Below are 20,271 nucleotides of genomic sequence, written 5' to 3'. Positions count from 1 at the left end.
ACTGCAGCATCTTGATTGGTTCACTGCTCTGTGAGCCCCCCCCCCCCCCCCCCCCCATGCTGAAAGTGGTCACATGACTAAGCTAATGTGCTCATAAGACTTGGCTTGTTGTCGTCCTTACAAAAGCCTTCCATTGCTGGTATGAATCACATGGTCACACACACACACACATGCACGGAGACATCACACATTTCTCAAATTTATTTGTCCCCATCAAGTACAGAGATCCAGGCTATTCTTAGCCTGCTGTATTTAACCCACTTCCATCTGAATGAGCTTATCATCAGCTGCTCATATTGTCTGATTGTTTCTTTATCCTTGTTATATCCTGGTGTGTGTCACTGCACTGATTCTCTGCACTGGGATTCTGTTGGTCACTTGTGACACATGTGACTCAGGTGCTGTTGGATATGGTGCACCCCTTCCTCTGCCTCATTTGGCAATCCAGCAGGACTTCATGGTCCTTAGAGGATGAATCCCAGATTCTGGTTATCTCCTGACTAGCTTGTCAGGAACTAGATTGCACCACCTTAGGGCCGTACCCAAAGTAGGGTGCATTGAATCGGTGGGAGCTGGTTCCTGTCTAAGTGAACTGGTGTTTTCTCTTCAATGTACGTCATCTACAAATCTGGGAAAGCCTGCAGACACCTGCAAGTCAATCACACTGAAGCACAGTAGCGTGGTTTATAAGTGCTTTGTGTCACCAGCATCAGCATCAGGACAGAGAGTTCAATGTTTAAATGAGCTCGTCTGTATCTGTTTGAGGGGCAGCTTGAGTTAAAAGGAAGTTCCACGATGTCTGAGCGGCAAAAATTTGGTCACCTGCTCAAGTCTGTGAGGGTCCCTGTAGTACTAGAAAAGTGTAGCTTGGTGTTTGACCTAAATCCATCTGGGTGTTGGAGATCTTGATGTTTGATGTGGCTCTGCTAACCCTTGTGTCCTCTTCTTTAGGATGGAGCGGATGTCTGAGGAGGCGTTGAGGCTCAACCTGCTGAAGCGAGGCCTGGAGTCACCCAGCGAGCGAGAGGAGGCACTCGCCAAGCGCCTCAAAATGGAGGGTCATGAGGCCATGGAGCGCCTCAAGATGCTGGCACTACTCAAACGCAAGGACCTAGCTGACCTAGCAGCCCTGGAGGTCGCAGGGCCTCTGGGAGATGGGAAGGGCCCTGGAGCCAGCTCCCTTCACCACCAGAGCCTAATGGGTGCAGCTTATGAAGAGAAGCTGAATGGGAGTCTGAGGCTGGGAGGCCACGGTGGCCATGTTGGACCCAGTAAGAATGGGAAGGAGAATATCCTGGACGAGCCGGTGGATATGAGCGCTGGGAGAAGATGGTGAGAATGAAGTATTTATACATGGGTGGGGAGGGGGGTGCGCTGAGCGATAGCTAACAGTGGAGTAAAAATAGTACTTACTGAACATAACTCCAGTTCAATGAGTTTGGCTCCACCTCCACACCCTGAGACAGACCTTTGCACTCACCATCCAATAAGGGGGTAGCGACCTTACACTCGGGTCCTCTATAAAAGCCCAGCAAATACGCTGCTCATCTCAATTTGGAACTCATATACCAAAAAGGGGGCCAGCTGGGCCTGCCTCCCCTTCCCCCAGTCGCCATGGGACATTTAACTCTCAACACAGCAAACACACGGGTCGCTCATAAACTCTCTGCACCTCCTTTGTCACATACACCAGTAGATGCACAGTATTTTGGCAAGTGGTTTAATGCTTTTTGGTGTCTAAATATTTTGGCATACGATCACTCAAAGCCCCACAGCGAAATAAGTGGGCGTTTGTGCTGTGAAATGGTGATATGAGTTTGGCTAAATTAGGGGGTTGCGCGTTTAAACGCAGCAACGTCCACGGGTACTGAAACGGATAGAGATATATTACAAGTGCGTCAAACATGTTGAGTGATTTTGTTTGACTGGAACACACCAAGGAATAGAGCCAGTCTGCCATAGGAACGATGCTCTGCTACTTTTTTTTTTTTCTTCAAGTGAAGAAACAGAATATTCACTGTTCACATAATCCAGTTGAAATTCACATATACAGTGGATCTAAAATGTCTACACAACCCTGTTAAAATGCCAGGTTTTTATGATGTAAAAAAAAAAACAGACCAAGATAAATCATTTCAGAACTTTTCATTTAAAGTGCCCCTGATTAACCCCAAATAAAGTTCAGCTGTTCTAGTAGGCTTTTCCCGACATTTCCTTAGTGGCATCTTACAGCAGAAGCCATGGTCTGCATAGAGCTTCCAAAGCATCAGAGGGATCTCATTATTAAAAGGTATCAGTCAGGAGAAGGGTACAAAGGATTTCCAAGGCATTAGGGAGAGACTGGGGTAGGGTGGAAAGATGGACGCCTTTCCTTACGAAGAAAAACATCCACGCCCAGATACATTTTGCTAAAACACATTAGAAGTCTCCCGAAAGCCTGTGGAAAAAGGTTTTATGGTCTGATGAAACCAAGGTTGAACTTTTTGGCCATAATTCCAAAAGGTATGTTTGGCACATAAACAACACTGCACATCACCAAAAGAACACCATGCCCACAGTGAAGCATGGTGGTGGCAGCATCGTGCTTTGGGGCTGTTTTTCTTCTGGATCTGGGGTCTTAGTCAAAGTGGAGGGAATTATGAACAGTTCTAAATATCAGTCAGTGCTGGCACAAAACCTTCAGGCTTCTGCTACAAAGCTGAAGATGAAAAGGAACTTTCAGCATGACAACGACCCAAAACATACATCCAGATCAACAAAAGAATGGCTTCACCAGAAGAAGATTAAAGTTTTGGAAAGGCCCAGCCAGAGCCCAGACCTGAACCCGATTGGATAATCTGTGGGGTGATCTGTAGAGGGCTGTGCACAGGAGATGTACTCCATTTCATTTTTTTTAGACCTGGCATTTTAACAGGGGTGTGTAGACTTTTTATATCCACTGTATTTTTTAGATGAAGATCCAATCATCAGTAAAGCATATGTCATGCAAGAGTCAATAAAAACAAAGGGAATGGTGACCATGTTACCGCCTACCACGGCCTGGGTTGAGCATCCCGTCTCAGGGATACACCCGTGAGCACCCGGACATAGTGCAGCTCACGCTTTAGCTGCAGCATCCTTCACCAGTGCGTGGTGTGGTGGGAGCAGATGGCCTTGGTGAACTGCCACCACCAATTGCGCTAGGAGAGTGTGCGTTTGCTATTCCCTGATTGGGCGTTGATATGTCTCAGGGACCTGAGGCGGAGCCTTGAAAGGGTTTAACCAATTGCGAAGGCCATTAGAGGGCAGAGGAAATAAGATCTCTGCTGGTAATCCAGGGATTATATCTGGGATGGGAGTTAATGGAGGTTAAGAATTCATCTTTGGGACTAGTTAATATTCTAACTTGTTATCAACAATCATTTGTATTATCACCTCACAACATTTAGCTTCTTTGACCAAAAGATACCACTGTGAGGAGGTCATAATTTTGCTGAAACAGATATCAAATCATTTCACTATCACAGTGGAATAAAATATCAGAAAATACTGTATGTTTTCTATAAAAAAGAAATGGAGTGTCCATCCATTTTCCAGAGACACAGCAGGTTTTCACACCAGTAGTTGTCTCTCACAGCAGCCATGATGAAAATCAAAGGTATTAATAACATTAACGATGGCTCTGTTCTATTCAAGTGTCCCAGTTAACCACGACAGTGTCAAAGTGAATACGATACCAGGACCCTGAAACTGAAATCAGCCATCATTATTTCCACCTGTTCTTTCAAGTCACGTCACCATTTGTTGCGCGGCGGAGCCTTTGATCAGAATGAAAACCTGCACACTGCTGTTTTCAGTGACCCATCGTTGACCGCCCCTGCTATATGGTGACATGCAACGCACTGGGCTCTGTTTTTGTGGCTGTGCTTCAACCAGTAAAGCAGTGTGTCCTGACAGTTTGGTATTTTGCTATGCTATGGCTAGCATCGACAAATAAAGGTTGGTCGAGAGTTGGTTAGAGTATTAATTCACCTGTACAACTACAGTCATGTAATACTCACCACTCTGCTGAGATCATTTCTGTTTTGACTCTCAGTCACTCCAGTTCTTTGTCATATACCCCTGATCCAGGTTAAGCTGCCATCAGCATCAGTCAACACTTCCGAGTGTCTTTCACATTAAACGCCTACACATAGGCTGCAAGACTTTTAATGTGAAAATTCTGGAGGAAGTGTCAGTATTCATTCATCGTAACATTGTTCGGGGGAAAAAGGCAGAGTGAGTGGCTCATGTACCTCTAGGTGTACTGATGAATTATTTTTGTGGAAATGACATTACATTATACTTAAGGTAAACATGGAGGAAGTGCCTGTCCCAATAAAAGGCCTGGTTCTCAAAGACACTGAGGAAAATAAAGGTCCCAGACGCTATTTGATATTTTTACAGAGCATGATTTCTCTACATTTACCTCTATAGATTTTTCTTTCATGGCTTCACCATTGCATCAGATGGACATATTCCACATATCTGCTACCTCATTTCTAAAACAGTGCATAGGATCAAAGATAAAAGACAAAAAGGCTGTATGCCATACACAGTCAATTTTGAAAATGGGCACGGACGGTCATGCCCCAACCCACTTCACACCCACAGTTAACCATACATGGTCAATGTTGAGCTAATGACAGACTTATGAAAGGAGACAGAGGGTAATGAAATGGGAGATGCTTGTTATTATGCTGAGCTGTTGTTGTTTCAGCTATAATTGATGGAGGTTGCAGTGCTGGACGTCTCCACTGAGTTTAATCGGGATTGCTCCAAGACATCTTCGGTTACGGTGGAATTCCTGCTTAGCCTTACCCTTCACTTCGGGTCTTGGTTATGATGAGATTTATGATGATTGGATAAAGCATTAATGATTTATGGCCAATTTCCCTGCTAAGCCCCATCCTTGGCGACATCTTTTGATTGCTGGCAACCATGTTTTTGGATCCATCCTGTCTATTTATCATAGAATTGTGTCGTGAAGTCCTGCAAAGCTGTAAATCGAAATTGGTGTTCGTGTTCATGTTTATCATCCAAGAGGCTTTTTTTGTAGAGTACATTGAGCTGGACTTGTCTGTCAAATTTCAAGTCAGTTGGACTTAAAGTATGATGGGTGTGGCCATCCAGAAGTGTGTTTTTGGGGCCCTAATTACGGCTCCACCTTGAGGCCAAGTTGGGCTCATATTTCTTGGGAAGCTCGGTGGTTCGATCCTCGGCTCCTCTGGTCTGCGTGTTGAATTGTCCTTGGTCAAGATACTGAACCCCCCCAAAATAAACTTAACTCCTGTTAAGTTTGTTTTTATAAATCCAAACTCTTCAGAGGCTTACACATCTTTCAAGCCCTAAACGGAGCATACAGCTGAATAAGTCTGTCATCAAAACTTTGCATCCAGATGAAATTGGCATTTGATGATGAACTTGGCATATATTTGACGACGAGCGTCCACTCACCAGAGGTTTTTGTTTTTCTTGTTTTCCCCCCCATGAAGTGATTCGGAACACGACAGACGAACTCCGTCTCCGGACGTCATCATCCTGTCAGACAACGAGGCATCCAGTCCCAGAACAACACCTCGCCCTGAGGAGCGCCTGCACCAGGCCAACCTGGACATGTTCAAGGTAAAAACCATCAACAGCAGTCACTGCACCTGTGCACAGCTGAAACAACCACCCCACCCTGTCTGAGGGAGGGCTGTTACAAAGAAAAGCCTCTGGATTAATCAACATAATGAATGCGTTAATGCATTAGTAAGACATTGAAGCCATAGAGCATGCTTTACAAGTTTAAATGTTAGACTTTCAGTTGTGACGGTTAAAGGTTAGAGTAAGGGACAGGCATTATGTCAATGGGGCATCCAGTAAGACTACAGTAATATAGTGTGTTTTTTGTCTGTGTGTTTGTGTTCCAGGGGAAGACGGGAGAGGAGAGGCAGCAGATGATCAAAGCTCTGAGAGAGGAGCTGCGTCTGGAGGAGGCTCGCCTGGTGCTGCTGAAGAAGCTCAGACAGAGTCAGATGCAGAAGGAAAATGTGGTGCAGAAGGTCAGTGCTACTGCTCACACCTCACCTCGCATTATTCTTCACCAACACAGATCCACAACCCGGCACCGCTCCGCACACTGCTGGACACTCACTTGGCTTTGCCTCTGCCTGTCTGTCTTTATACAAAATATAGCAGAAAAATCCTAATGTATTATTATAGATTAAGCTACGTTAGCTGTGTATTAAGTGCATCCCAACCAATTTGGGATTTTGAGGTTAATACTGATAGAAAATATTTGGGTGTAAATCGAATAAGGATACATCAGGCAATAGTAGTATTTTGTTTTTAAACATAAACAGTATGGATTTCTTAGATTCTTACTTGCAGTGTATTATTAGTGCTCATAATTGTGTACTTTTACTTTAGTAAAAGTTTGAAGGCAGGGCTGGAAACCATTGATGTAAACTCCAAGCAAACGATCAGGTTTTTCTACATTAAAGCCTCTTATGCAACAAATCGCACTTACTGTACAACAGTGGCAACATTCTCCCAAAGTATACCCCAGTTTGTTTGGTTTTTTTTTTTTTTATCCTCTAGGCATCCGTTGGTTTCCATTCATCTCACTAAAATTTCAAAATCCATTTTCAAAGCATCCTGATTTCAGCAAGTGCTCCTTAAGAGTCAGCAGCTTGCCGAGTTAGGCGTACTCACGGATGCGTACAGTTCTCGTGGTTGAGGAGCAACTGTCAAACATTCAGTCGTTCACAAAAAATTGCAGCCTTCACAAAAATGTAGGCCCCTTATAGGAATCTGGTATATATAGTTTGGATGACCAGTATTGGTATTCCAATTGCTTTTATCCTGATCCCCGGCGAGTGTCGGGTATCTGCACCTTGATACTGAGAGTGGACGGGAACAAATGGCTGTTTGAAAGATAAGCGGCAAAATGTACAACACTACTTATGTATGTATGTATGTATGTATGTATGTATGTGCTTTTAATGTTGGATTAATGGCTGTGTGCGCAGGTCCCGGTGGTCCAGAACCCTACGTCCTCTGTTCAGCCTCCTCCCATCCACAGCTCTCCTGGCCTGGGGAAGCTGCCCGTGAGGCCGGGCCTGCACAACCCTGAGCCCCAGAACCTCCGCACTGCACAGGTCTGTTGTGTTTGTTTTTGTGTATTCTTCTTCATACACGTGAAGAAACCATCTCACTTCTGCAGATACATTACTTTTTTTCTTTTTTCTTCTTTTGATTCCTTTGGGCCCCTTTGTGAGTGTGCATAGACAGAAGTCTGCCATGTGAGATCAAAGTAAAGGTTTAGGTTGAATTAGGATTAAGGTGTTGGTGTAGTAGACTAACATTAGGACTGGGTTTAGTTCACAGAATGATTGGTAGAAGTTAGTGTAAGGTCCCGCTCTGAGTATGAGACAGCCTTCTGGAAGCTTTTGTTCTTCATAGTGTAGCCCTGCTCCTCCATTACATGTTGAGGTGGTATTAAATATTCAGCAGATCTCTGTCTTTATGGATGGCTTTGTGTGTGTGTGTGTGTGTGTGTGTGTGGATTGTCTTATCAGCTTGTTTCATGGGGATGGTGATGTTCTGCCTGGTTTGTTGCCACCAAACAAGTGCTGCCCTCTGCTGTCCACAAGGTGTATCATATCTGTCTCAACACTAAATCTGAGAGCATGCTCTTTAATATGGATGCTCTTTAAACCTGGTCTGTGGTAAACATTCATGCTGCATAAATTTAGTTACACACAGTATTATTAGTTCAGCTTGGCTAATACAACAGCCCTGCAATAAATCCTACCTTCGTCAGGTTTATAATAGGTAATAATAGTAATTGTATTGTGTGAATCCACCTGATTCCTATCATATATAATGAGTTAGATGAAGTAAGCACATAAAATAAAAGCCTTTATCGAATCTATGGTTTAAATAGGAAAAAAAAGGAAGCAACTTAGATTCTAAATACGTCAGAGGAAACTCAAAGACCCTGTCACCTTTTGTTGGCTCTGAAGACGGAAAACACGGCCCCGCTCGACGCTGACAACCTGTAGCTCCGAGCTGAAAAGAAGCAGAGCAGCAGAAGACGATTGGACACGCGTCTGGATTTTTCACTTCCTTAAAAGCTGGCTTAAAATGGATCTGCCGCTGTTGTCTGAGCACTAAAGTCCAAACCTGCACGAGCACAGCTTTTCTTCACAGTAAAGCTGGTTCACGACCAGCTCGGTCAAAAACTGTTCGCAGACTAATGAAACCACAGAACACGATATTCAACTATTATGATGGAGATTTTTTTTTTTTTTTTTTTTGAACACCAAAATGAATTTATATATAATTTATATAAATATTGTTTTCTTTATTTTACAATAGAATGAGGCTGATCTCCATGGATGCATTACCCCAGTGCATGCTGGGGAGGCTTCTCTTCACGCTTACATAAAATAACTGTAATGATGCAATCAGTTGTCAGCCACTCATGACTGTCGATCGAGGTGTCGCTCTCTACTCGTGTTGCCTACACAAACAACCAACACAAAGAAAATCCCCCCAAATAAGCTGAACTGACTGAATTAACAGGATCTCCGTAGCCTGGCAGCTAACCCAGGCTAACGTGTTGCCGTGTTTGAAGAACGGAGCCCAGGTGGTCTAAGGCACTGAGATGACTCATCCTTCTGTTGGGCATTGTCGGACTACAAAAACAAGACAAGTCCACTGGCTGTTGAATGACTGTTGTGTTCCTTTTTGTTCTCAAACGATACGTGGCAGATGACAAACACCAGCATCCAGAGAGAACATTAATTAATTATGGAAGCACCCAGCAAATCCTGAGAGATGAGATTTTGTTCTCATCGTGTGCACACATGATAAAAAAAAAAAAAACCTCAGGGACACGGGACATTAACCAGAATACAGCCGAGTTTCTTATTTAGGCCTGTCATCTAGTTCCTTATCAATATTAAACACCTACAGCAGATCTGACTGAAATAACATACATACAGTAATAGCTCTGCTGCATAACAACAGATTACTCACGCCCCACCTACTCATCACCCCTCAGACCTGCTGCCATCTGGTAGCTGTTGGCTGGATCCAGCATATCGTCAAACTTCAAGCCATTGCTTGTTATGGTAAACTGTAAACACATACATTAGATTATTCATTAGCATAACGGAACTGTGCAAAGTGTACGTGTGGCAGTAATGAAAGCAGAACGTTGAACAGACTTCTCTGTCTGACGGAATGAAATGTCTCAAACTCCTACTTGTCTTTTTCCTCTCCGCCAGGGTCACACAGTCATCAGGTCGGCGGCGAATGCCAACCTGCCACCCATGCTAATGTCCCAGCGAGTGATAGCCCCCAACCCTGCCCAGCTGCAAGGCCAGAGGGTCTCCTCCAAGCCTGGGATGTCTCGCTCCAGCTCCAGCAGCATGGCCAATGCCGTCAGCTACCAACAGGTATGGATTCATTCAGTGTGTTGTTCTACTCCATGAAACTTAAACTGTTTAGTGCTTCAGTAGCTAAATTCAGAACAGTTCAACCCACAGCGGCCAGACTGGAACAGGTATCTGTTGCAACGAGTCCATATCATGTTAGCATTCTTTACTTAGCATAGCCTTGCTCAATCAAAAGCAAAATGTTGTTGTGTTAAACAGAATTTATTGTAAGTACAGTGTGCTCATCTCTTGTCTGTTGTCATATAATTGAAGGTGTTTTCATGTAAACAAACAAGTTGTGATTTCCATCCTTTAGTGCTAACAAATATGCTAAGTGTGTTTCTTTCCTCATAAAATAATATTTGCAAAGCTGATTTTTTTTTTTTTTTAATGAATTCCTCTGTTTACATCCATGTCACCTGGCCACCAGTCTTCTTCTTCTTCTTCTATGCCTTTGTTGGTGCATTGCTGCATATCTTGGCATGTTACCACCACCTGTAGGTTAGTGGAGCAGTGTGAGTCCTTGTGCATGTTCACAAGCCGAACAAAACAGAGTCCCAGTCAGCTTGTGATGGCAGCGTTCAGACCTTAAAAACGTGACTTGTGGTTCTAAATGATCAACTTTGTGTGTCTCCCTGCAGGCCAGTCAGCAGGTGGCAGCCTCCCAACGCTCAGGCTCCAGTGCCATGTACATGAACCTTGCCCACATGCAAGCAGCGGCGGCGGCCGGGGCCGGCGGGGTGGCCGGCGGCCTGGGCGGAGCTTCGGCCGTCAGCCCGTCCACCATGTCGGGGTCGGCCAGCGGAGGGGTGAGCTCCATGGCCGACCAGGCCAGCAGCCAGGCGGCGGCCAAGCTGGCCCTCAGGAAGCAGCTGGAGAAAACCCTGCTGGAGATCCCTCCACCCAAACCGCCCGCCCCGCTCCTTCACTTCCTGCCATCTGCTGCCAACAGCGAGTTCATCTACATGGTGGGCCTGGAGGAGGTGGTGCAGAGCGTGCTCGACAGTCAGGGTAAGGGGAAGCAACATCTGCAGCACTTTTCACATCACTCTAACTCAAGTCTGAACAGAAACGCGTGAAGTCAAACCGGACGGATAAAGTTAGCTCCACTTGCGCGCTGCCTTCAGATGTCTGTAGGGCTTCGGATTGTGTCACTGTGGCTATAAGCACTGCTGTTGGCTGAGGCAGAATCTTGTCTGCAGGTAAACTCAGAGGGACGCTGGCCCGCATGGAGCCTTTCTTCTGCGCCCAGTGCAGAACCGATTTCACCCCTCACTGGAAGCAAGAGAAGAGCGGGCGGATCCTCTGTGAGCAGTGCATGACGTCCAATCAGAAGAAAGCTCTGAAGGCGGAGCACACCAACAGGCTGAAGAACGCCTTTGTGAAGGCGCTGCAGCAGGAGCAGGTCAGCACCGCTGTCCCTTATTATGTTTCACCCTGTTCTCTGTCTTATTCCTATTTAATAATATCCCCACCATAGCATGATGCTGCCACCACCATGCTCCACTGTAGGGGTGGTATTAGCAGGGTGATGAGCAGTGACTGGTGTTCAGCAGACATAGTGTTTGGGATTCAGTTTCCCTTTAAATGACAGGCAGGCTGTCACAGGCCTGTCACTCAAAGTGGCTTGCTTGTAGTTACTCTACCATAAAGGCCTGATTGATGGAGCGCTGCTGAGATGGTGGTCCTTCCAAGCAGGTTCTTTTCCGTTCTCTGCGGAGAACTTCTGAAGTTCTGTCTGAGTGATCATTGGGTTCTTGGTCACCCTGAGCCTGAACCTTCTTACCTGGTTACTCAGTTTGGCTGGATGGCCAACTCTAGGAGGAGTCCTGCTGGTTCCAGACTCCTTCTCTTGAAAAGAATCAAAGCTTTAGAAATTATTTTATACCTTTACCCTGACAAATGCCTCACCCGTTCTTTCATGGAGGTCTACAGAGAGTTCCTTGGACTTCATGGTTTGTGGGACCTTATATAAACAGGTGTGCGTCTTTCTAAACTCTTTCCAATCGAGTTCAGTTTGGACTCCAATCAAGTTCTGTACACAGAGCAAGGATAATTAAAGAAAAGAAGATGCACCCGTCCACAGTCTAGAGAGCCAAAACTGAGGGTCTCAGTGCTTTTGTAAACGAGAGATGTCATTTTGAATTTTTTATAAATTTTTTGTGTGTGTGTGTGTGTGTGTGTTCCTCCCTGCCAGGAGATTGAACAGAGGCTGCAGCAGCAGGTGGCCCTGTCTCCCAGCTCAGTCCCTACCGGCCCCAACGCCTCCAAGACTGACACCATGATCCGACATCATGCCCTCCGCCAGGTACACTGCAGTGTGCCACCTGACAGTCCACCTTATATATACGCCTTCACTTCTCACATTAATTTGGAATGATGGTCAAAACCATCACTGAACCACTGTTGTAACAATTATATGTGGCAGTGCTGGAGAAGTGATGGGGATGTCTGTGCTTTCTTTCCTCAGGCTCCCCAGCCACAGGCCTCCCTGCAGCGAGGTCTGTCCAACTCGGCGCGAGGCGTCCTGTCAAACTTCGCTCAGGCCTCCCAACTGTCGGTGGCCAGCAGCCTCATGGGAATGACTAGTGCCAAGCACTGTGGCAGCGGCGGAGGCAGCAGCGGCAGCAGCAGTAGCAGCAATAGACTGCAGCACGACAGCCGTCGCCAGATCTACAACATCCCAGGTACCTTACCTAGATGGGCCCCTGGTCCTGATCAGAGGATTCTAATATTGATATAGAGTCCAGTCTGACAGTTATATTTCCCTAAATGTTGATCAAATCTGTACCTGACAGTGAAAAACAGCTGTAGCCCTCTGAATTTTGGCCCATCTTATTTTTTCACAGTTGACTTGATAGGTTCTGATTCAGAACTGTTAAGTTTGAGTTATTGATCGGATCTGATATGGATGAAACTGACAGGAAGTGATCAGACAGAGGTGATTCAGACTTCAGCGTATTCCTGATGTTGTCTGTCTTGTTCCCCACAGGGTTAAATATTGCCTATCTGAACCCAGCGGCAGTTGGAGCCCATAAGAGCTCCAGCTTAGCAGACCGGCAGAGAGAGTACCTGTTGGACATGATCCCACCTCGATCCATATCGCAGTCCATCACTGGACAAAAATGAGTCCCCCGACCAGCCCTCTGGACCCCCACCCCCCCCAACCTCCTCCCCCTCCTCCTCCCCGATGCCACCCTCATCCTGCCCTCCTACCCACCCCCCCCATACCGAAGCACTCCATGACCAACCAACATCCCCCATCCCCACCTCCCATCGCATGCAGTGCCTGTCCGTGTGCCTACCTTAAAACCAACCCATGAAAAACCCACCGAGTCGGACAAAGACACTAAACTGTCAGTGCATCTCAAATGTTCCTATGATAGTAAAAAAAAAAAAAATCTTCTTCGTCAGCGTTGTTTAACAATTATAATTCCCATTATTACCGCTGTTGGTAGCACTATTATTATACCTGCAACTACCGTTTTTTGCTTCAGTTACTATTACTCATTATGCTTTTTTTTTTCTTTTGTAAGTGTTTGGTCCATTTTTTTTTTTTTTTTGTTTCTCTGCTGTCTCTCCTTTACTTCGGGGAGAGATGGTGAATCATAGTAGGGTCGCTTTAGACCATGGTCATATAGGATTTTTTTTTTTTTTTTTTTTAATCTCCTTTGAATTATAAAGCTTAGATGTGACTATTGCTCATAACAGAAAATCAACAGGGTGCATTCTGGTTGCTATGCAACATAAAGTTTAACAACTTTAGCTCACTAACTTGAAGTAACAAAACGGAAAATACTGATAGGAACAAAACAAAAAAAAACAGACAAAATTAAGTTAGTAACTGCTCTGCTTGCTCTTAAAAAGAGGATGAAGAGCCTGTTCAAAAAAAATGGAGAATGTGAGGGGAGGAGGGGCGGGGCATGTAATTGAGAGTATAGCACCCACACACTTGCATCATCACATCAAAAGGGGCAGTTTCAAGAGCTGTTTTCTGACACTGACACATGGCTGAAGTCCAACCTGGAGTTGGGGGGTGGGGGTGGGGGGCAGCATCAGAGCCAGTGAACTGGAAATGACTGACAAAAGGTGCACGTTGTTCCGCATCGGTTTCTTCGCTTCAGATATCAGCCTCTCCTTTTACGGATGGATGTACGCGGGGACTTACTGCAGTTGTACTCATCAGGACTGTCAGGCACGGCAAACGTGTCCCCGGTGCACCGTCGGCGGACCAGCAGTCCATACAGACTTACAGCGATGAGGGAGCCGACAGGCGGCGAGAAGACGTCGTCTACGCATCCATCCGGTATTCACAGGGGTCGACGGGCTCCCACTCAGAGAGAAGCAAGTTGATTTTTCCCTTCCTGGTTCCACCCCAATCTCACTACTACGCCACTGACCCCTCCATGCCCCCGCCCCTCAATACCTTCGTTTATCTGGTATGCACAGACTGAACCCTTTTTACCCAGCAGCTCCTCTTGGCATCACATGTTCTTTGAGAGAAACAAAACTCAACTCTGTCGGTTGGAAGCACATTTTGTGTGTCCACGCCCACAGATTCTGTAAAATCTGGGTTCCTTTTCTTCTTCTGTTTGAGTTTTGAAATTGTTTCCTGATTGTTGCCCCCCCCCGCGCCCCCCCCCCCCCCCCCCCCCCCACCCCAACTTCCCATTCTTTATTTTAGTTTTTTGTTTATTTGAGTTTTTTGGCGGCGTCTCCTAATGAATTGGTGGCCTACCTGTGAGGTATCAGCCCCTGGAGACGATAATAATCAACATAGCTAAAAACAAAAACTATTGAAATATCAGTATGGATTATGTGTAGATACCTAGCTTCAGATGAAAAAAAAAAAAAAAAAAAAGGATGTTGGATTATATCTTTTATGGGAGAGACATGGATCAATCATTGTGTGCATGCTCTGCACACAAGTTCCCTCACTCCAGAGGAGCACTTTGCATATTTCCAATTGGAAAAACTTTTTTTTTTTTTTTTTTATTTACAAAAAGAGGAAAAGAATGTTACAGTTGAGAGTGGCTAAGGGTCTGGATGCTGGGTGACGGCCGACCAGAGAGTCAGGGGACACGGCATCAAGGTGTGTTTTAATGGCTGATGAAAGGTTTAATCCCCATTTTACTTGGCCAGTGTTGATCTCTAAATGCTGGACCTCAAAGTGTCCATTCCATCACATCCCTGGTGCCCAGTGTTCTGGGGTCAGAGCCAGCTGCTGCTGGCCTGAATACATGTTACCAGCATCAGTACAGGGTCCCACTGGCTCACCGTCTTCATAAACCCAGCAAAAAATCAGAGCTCAGATAAGTTATTCTCATTTTCAAAGCAGTCCAGGCTCTTATTTCTAAGGTCTTTGGACCTGATCCCTAACAAATTCATCAACGGACCTGATATGGATCCTGCTCAGATCCGCTCTGGTACTGCCATGCTGACACACAAAACCCAACCCCCCCCCCCCCCTCCCCGGTCAGCTCTTCCTCTGAGAATGATGAGGCGTTCACCTCTCTGCCTCGTTAAATAGAGGTTTAACAAGATGGCGTCGTGATGAACGATTTCAGTCAGGCAGTGAAAGTTTCTCTCCTCCTGTGCTTTCAGATTTCAAACCTCACACGTGCGGTAACAATGGCTTGGTGCACACTTCCATATACTTATGGTGACTGTAGATGCTTCTGTTGTTGCACTGGTTTCTTGTGGCCTCAACACTCTGAATGTCACTACATGATACAGTTAGATAGCGTTGCTGATGCCAACTTAATGGTAAAATCCACATATATGTACCAATGTTTCAGCAGCTGGTTGTCCAGTTTTTTTGCAGGGCAAAACCAACTTTGATCAACTACAACTATGTCCCATATTTCCAGAGTACGTGTCTTTGCTCGTGTCTTCAAACTGTTTGACCAAAATCGTGGAGTAACATACGGAGTGCTGAGCCATGGAGCAGGCCGGCAACGGAGCTTATTGTTGCCCCAGACTTGGTTAGCACATGGACATTCAGTCAGTGGCACACAGTCAAAACAACACTGCTGCAGCAACACATACCAGCACTCTCTTCTTCACGGATCATGGTTAAAGTTAATGTGGACACAGCATGGAGGCTCAGAAAAACCTAAAACCTTCTTCTTCTTCTTTTGATTTGCACATTGAACTGTTCAATCTGTTGTGTAAATATTTCATTTAGAGGCACTAATGTCCCAGAGTTTCCTCAGTAGATATCCCAGCAGTACGTGGAATGTGCCACCCTGTCTTGAAGGAGGAAAAACTGCATGTTTCGTATGATAGATGATCCAGCTGCCTCGGTATCTCTGACCACACTACGACTGTGCACTGGGGCTAACACCTTTACACCTTTACTTCCATCAGCATGTACTGCTGCACAACCCTAACAAGACCAGTCAGGTCTAAGTATGCAGTTCTTGGTAGTGGCTTGTCGGTCCCCCCATATTAGCAAAAGTCGGATGTAAAGCATACTAACAACTCTTCACCGGTTTCCTCGGGGGTGCTGGGCTCCCAGTTTGCAGTAGCTCAGACATTTTAAGCAGTGTTCAGTCAGTGTGCAGTATTATTCATGAACATGGTGACTCCTTACAGGAGGACTCAGAGGTCAGTTTGGGTTGGAGACAGGAGAACCAGCTCTCAGCTGACCGTCCAGCACATTTTTCAGTCTTCAGTCCAAAGAAGTTGTGAGATTGTCACCCTTTCATCTATAAAATCTATACAACCCATCTGACTTGGAAGCGTACCATGCTGGGACTGAGTGACTTCTTTAGGTGAATGATGACATAAACTGTTGATAGCAAACACCCAGACTGACTTGCGGTGAAACATCATGGCACAGGTTCTTCATTGACGTTTGACAAACACTATCACAGAGGCTTACCGGTGGCCTAACACACCTTCTGGCAGCCATGTTGGTTTCCTTCGGTTCTTTGGGCAACTTTCTGTGCAGTTAACTTTTGTGTTTGGATGATATCAACTTTGGTGGTTTTTTTGACCATACATCTGGTTACATTACACTCAGTCACTTCATTTTGTGTGTGGACTCACACTCTTTAAATCCTTTGAAAAACTTTATGCAGACATTCATGTTCCAGAACTTTATTTTGTCCACTACTTTGGTTTTTTGGCCAAATACTGTACCTGGAAAAGCTAATGATATTCAGCTACAGCTGGTGCTTAGTGTGTGGTGTCCATTAGCAAACCCTAACATGCTAACATGCTGAAATAAAATGGTAATCACAGTGATCTTTCCACCTGCTAGCTACTTTGCTAACATTGTCATTGCGAACATGATAGCCTCCTGACATTAGCATCAAGCTGAAAGCGCTGCTATGCTAATTAAAGCCACATAGCTCGCGTGGATGTAGACTCTTATTGTTAAAGCTTTTCCTGCTGAATGAAAAGTGTCGCAAACATGTAAGATGAAACTAAAAAGCAACCGAAGCTAAGATGGCAGTAAAAATTTTAGCTTCTCATTAAAAATAAAGTGGAAAAGAAACTTAAGCACTTCATGTGGAAGAGTGTGTGTGTGTGTGTGTGTGTGTGTGTGTGTGTGTGTGTGTGGAGAGAGGGGGAGGAGGGGACTCTCCAGTCTTGTCAGCGCTTTGATTTGAGCATAACTAACTGCCTGTACAGTAGTAGAAGCTAGCAGCAGTAGTGTTCATTTTAGTTGCTTTGTTGAATTAGCCCACCAGCTAGTTTGCTAAGGTAGCTAACAAAAGGCCCACCTCTGTTCCCACTTGCTTTCATTGCTCAGTGTTATCTCTCTTTCATTGGCGGCATGTGTCTTCATTCTGTGTGAAAAGCTTAAAACATGATAAAAAAAACGTGATACTGAGCTTTCGTGTCTGTGTGCTAAACAAAGTTAGAATCAGCTCTTCAGACTTCTGCTAAAATCAAAACACGACATTTTTAACAGGGAAACTGTCATTTTTAACAATCGTCCTTTGTTGGATGATGAAGAGTTCAGTGGGGGTTTTTTTTTTCTAACTAGTGCTGCAGCAGAATATTTGATAGTTTGAGCCTTTCTTGAAATTATCAATGAAAGAAATGCTGGTGAGCTAGCGAGCTATGAGCTCTTCTTCTCGAGCCAAGACGGATACCTGGCCAAACTGCTCACCTGTGACTGCCACAGTCTCTTCAGGTGTGTCCGATTCTTTGCCCTCGACTAATTAACTAACTAATCAACAGTCACTGATGGAGCAACAGCCTGTTTCTGCGTCACTGTTACACTTTCCCTCCGCACTGTTACACTTCCACTGTCCACATGTGCACAGTGGTCGGTTGGTTTGGTTGGTCGGTTGGTCGGTTGGTTGGTGTTTGTTCCAGCCGGACTGTCAGATGGATGTGTGTACCGGTTCATCCCGTTAACGATACAAGAAAAGTGTGTTAGAGGAATCCAGACCTGCCTGTCACCGCGTCACAGCGATCCGATGATAAAGAGCCCAGTGAAATGGAAGACTTAGGCCACGACTATGAAACTACCTAGGATTAGATTCAGAGATGTAAACTGAAGTTTACGCTTAGGGAAAACATCAACTTTTGTTTATTATATTTAAAAAAAAATCCACAAGAATCAGTTTTCCCTGTGGTGGAACAGTTGAAATTGGATGTAGAGATATATTTTCATGAATTTTTAATGTCTGGGGTAAATTTTTACTTTACAGTGTTTCGTCATGCATCTCCTTTTGCTGCCAAGCTGAAGTCGGAGGAAAGAAAAAAAGCTCCTGTCTCTCTTGCTCTTTTGCAGATGCATCCTCTCACCTTTGTATTTGGACTACAGATTTTTTTCAGACGTCAATTTTTAGATTTCAAAAGTCATTCTTTTTCTGATGTCTCAATTGAGTTCCATTTTCTTTCTATTGCAGTTTAAAAAAAAACAAAACAAAAATAAACAAATGTATTGACTATGAAATAAATGACACGATATTTGCTAGGTTTGAAGTAATAATGACTTATTGTACATAAGCATTTTTTTTCCTCCCTTGTACTGAAAAAAGAAATTAAATGGTTGTATATTGTGTAGAAAAGCAAACAAAAAGCCATGAATATTGTGAAGCTTGTCATTTCGTTTTGTGATCACTGTGTATTATTGTGTAACTAATGTGCAAAATGTTTGGGATTCTTTTTTTTTTTTTCTCCCCTTCCTCTGCTTATTGAAGCCATCTCCCTGGATGCATTTGCTTTGGTTTTTGGGGACTAGTTAGAGTTTGCAGGAAAGGTGCTCACCGGTTCAGACAAGGACCTGGGGGGTCTGCTGTCGCGTTACTCAGCTGTCACGTTTCTTTAGGTTTTCTCCTGATCTGATGGTTTATGGTGTTTTGATCCAGGGTCACACTGTTGGATCTGATCTCTCAGACTGGTAGTTCAGTCTGAGAGATCAGATCAACAGGGACCCAAGTCACTGGGTCCCTGCTGGACTATGAAAAGTCGAACAATATCATCTGTCTGCCTGCGTCCTACGAGGAGATAAAAAAAAAATGTTTGATCATTTTGGTGAACCAACCGTTACATTCCAGTGTCCTAATGAAACGACTGGAAACCAGTGGCTGTCCAGAGCATACAAGATGCGAACGACTTGCTGAATGGACAATGGTAAAATGGTCAGTGGTGTGTGTGTGTGTGTTTCCTCCAGAGAAACACACTATTGACAAAAAAAAAAAAAAAAAAAGTATAAAAATTCCAGCCAATATTCTATCTATCAGTGGTCGCCCTGGATTGAACTTATAAAGGTGTATTTTTGTTAAAATGGCCACAGCCGCCGCTCGACCCTCAGAAGAGCTGACCCTGAATCAGTGATCGCTTTTCCTGACCAAACGCCTGCATACAACAATGTACGGTCCCCTTACTGTTTAGGCTTAATCTTCTATTAGTTGTTGCTGCTGAAGCAGGGAAACATTTAAGTGCGAAATCAGTTTTTAATCAACCTTTGATTTACCTGTTGAAGCATTTTTTTTTTTTTTTTTTTTTTGCATAATGTTAACAATGTTGAAATAAACATCTGGGAAGCAGAAGATGAAATCGACCGGAGATTAATTGAAGCCCTTTTTTTTTTTTTTTTTTTTTGGGGGGGGGTTTTGCTTACATCAATCCTGACCTTTTGCACATACTTGATATTTAACGGTCTTCAAAAAAAAAAGTTAAAAGAAAATAATGCTGTTTGAATACTGCCAGTTGATTGACAATTATGCATTGATTGAAAAAATAAGCTAATTTTGGAGGAAATAACTTTGTAATATTTATCTCTTGCAAGCTATGTTTAATAAAGGTTGAAACAATTTGCTTCCAAGTGACTTCATTCATCTTTTTGTAATAGGATTAAAAACAGACTCTGTTTCACTGGACAGTGTTTCAGATGTGTGTGTGTCTTATTTAAGTTTGTGCTACAGTTCAACAGCAGCACAAACTGCAGCTGGATCAGCTCTGAGGCACACACACACACACAAACTGAGCATTATAACTTTCATGAAGAAAGGATGTAATGCAGGGCTGATGCTATTGGCTTGCATTGTGGGAAATGTAGGAGTCAAGAGTTTTAAGAGCCTGACTCATTGTAAGGATGACTTCAAAATCCTTTTTTAAAGTAACGTCTCAAAGAGTTCGTCCTTGAGCTTCGTACCATGACAGCTTGGATGGGTCCTATACCAACCACTAGGTGGCAGGAGTAAGCAAATATACAAGTTTATTCCAGGAACCAAACAAAGGGAGGAAAGGCAGTGTTGAAAGTTTCCATCTGGGTCTGACTCACACACTTTCTGAAGGCATGAAGGAAGCATGAGACACTGAAGCCCCCCGCTGATTCCAGGACAGTGATTCA

General features: G+C 44.4%; 1 protein-coding gene across 1 annotated transcript in view; it reads left to right on the top strand.

The window, feature by feature from the left end:
- The window catches only part of gatad2b (GATA zinc finger domain containing 2B), a 44,479-nt gene extending 24,743 nt beyond the window's left edge, over window positions 1-19,736 (top strand). The window contains exons 2-11 of the mRNA XM_041053165.1: window positions 952-1,332; window positions 5,514-5,643; window positions 5,934-6,065; window positions 7,035-7,163; window positions 9,300-9,470; window positions 10,091-10,460; window positions 10,652-10,854; window positions 11,647-11,757; window positions 11,920-12,136; window positions 12,442-19,736. Of these exons, the coding sequence (XP_040909099.1) occupies window positions 953-1,332; window positions 5,514-5,643; window positions 5,934-6,065; window positions 7,035-7,163; window positions 9,300-9,470; window positions 10,091-10,460; window positions 10,652-10,854; window positions 11,647-11,757; window positions 11,920-12,136; window positions 12,442-12,578 (1,980 nt within the window). The 5' untranslated portion in view covers window position 952 and the 3' untranslated portion in view covers window positions 12,579-19,736. The remainder of the gene's footprint in view (window positions 1-951; window positions 1,333-5,513; window positions 5,644-5,933; window positions 6,066-7,034; window positions 7,164-9,299; window positions 9,471-10,090; window positions 10,461-10,651; window positions 10,855-11,646; window positions 11,758-11,919; window positions 12,137-12,441) is intronic.
- Window positions 19,737-20,271: the final 535 nt, after the last annotated feature.

This window comes from Toxotes jaculatrix, chromosome 13, assembly GCF_017976425.1.
Source record: "Toxotes jaculatrix isolate fToxJac2 chromosome 13, fToxJac2.pri, whole genome shotgun sequence".
NCBI classification, from domain to species: domain Eukaryota; kingdom Metazoa; phylum Chordata; class Actinopteri; family Toxotidae; genus Toxotes; species Toxotes jaculatrix.
This window is presented reverse-complemented; position numbering and strand designations above follow the sequence as displayed.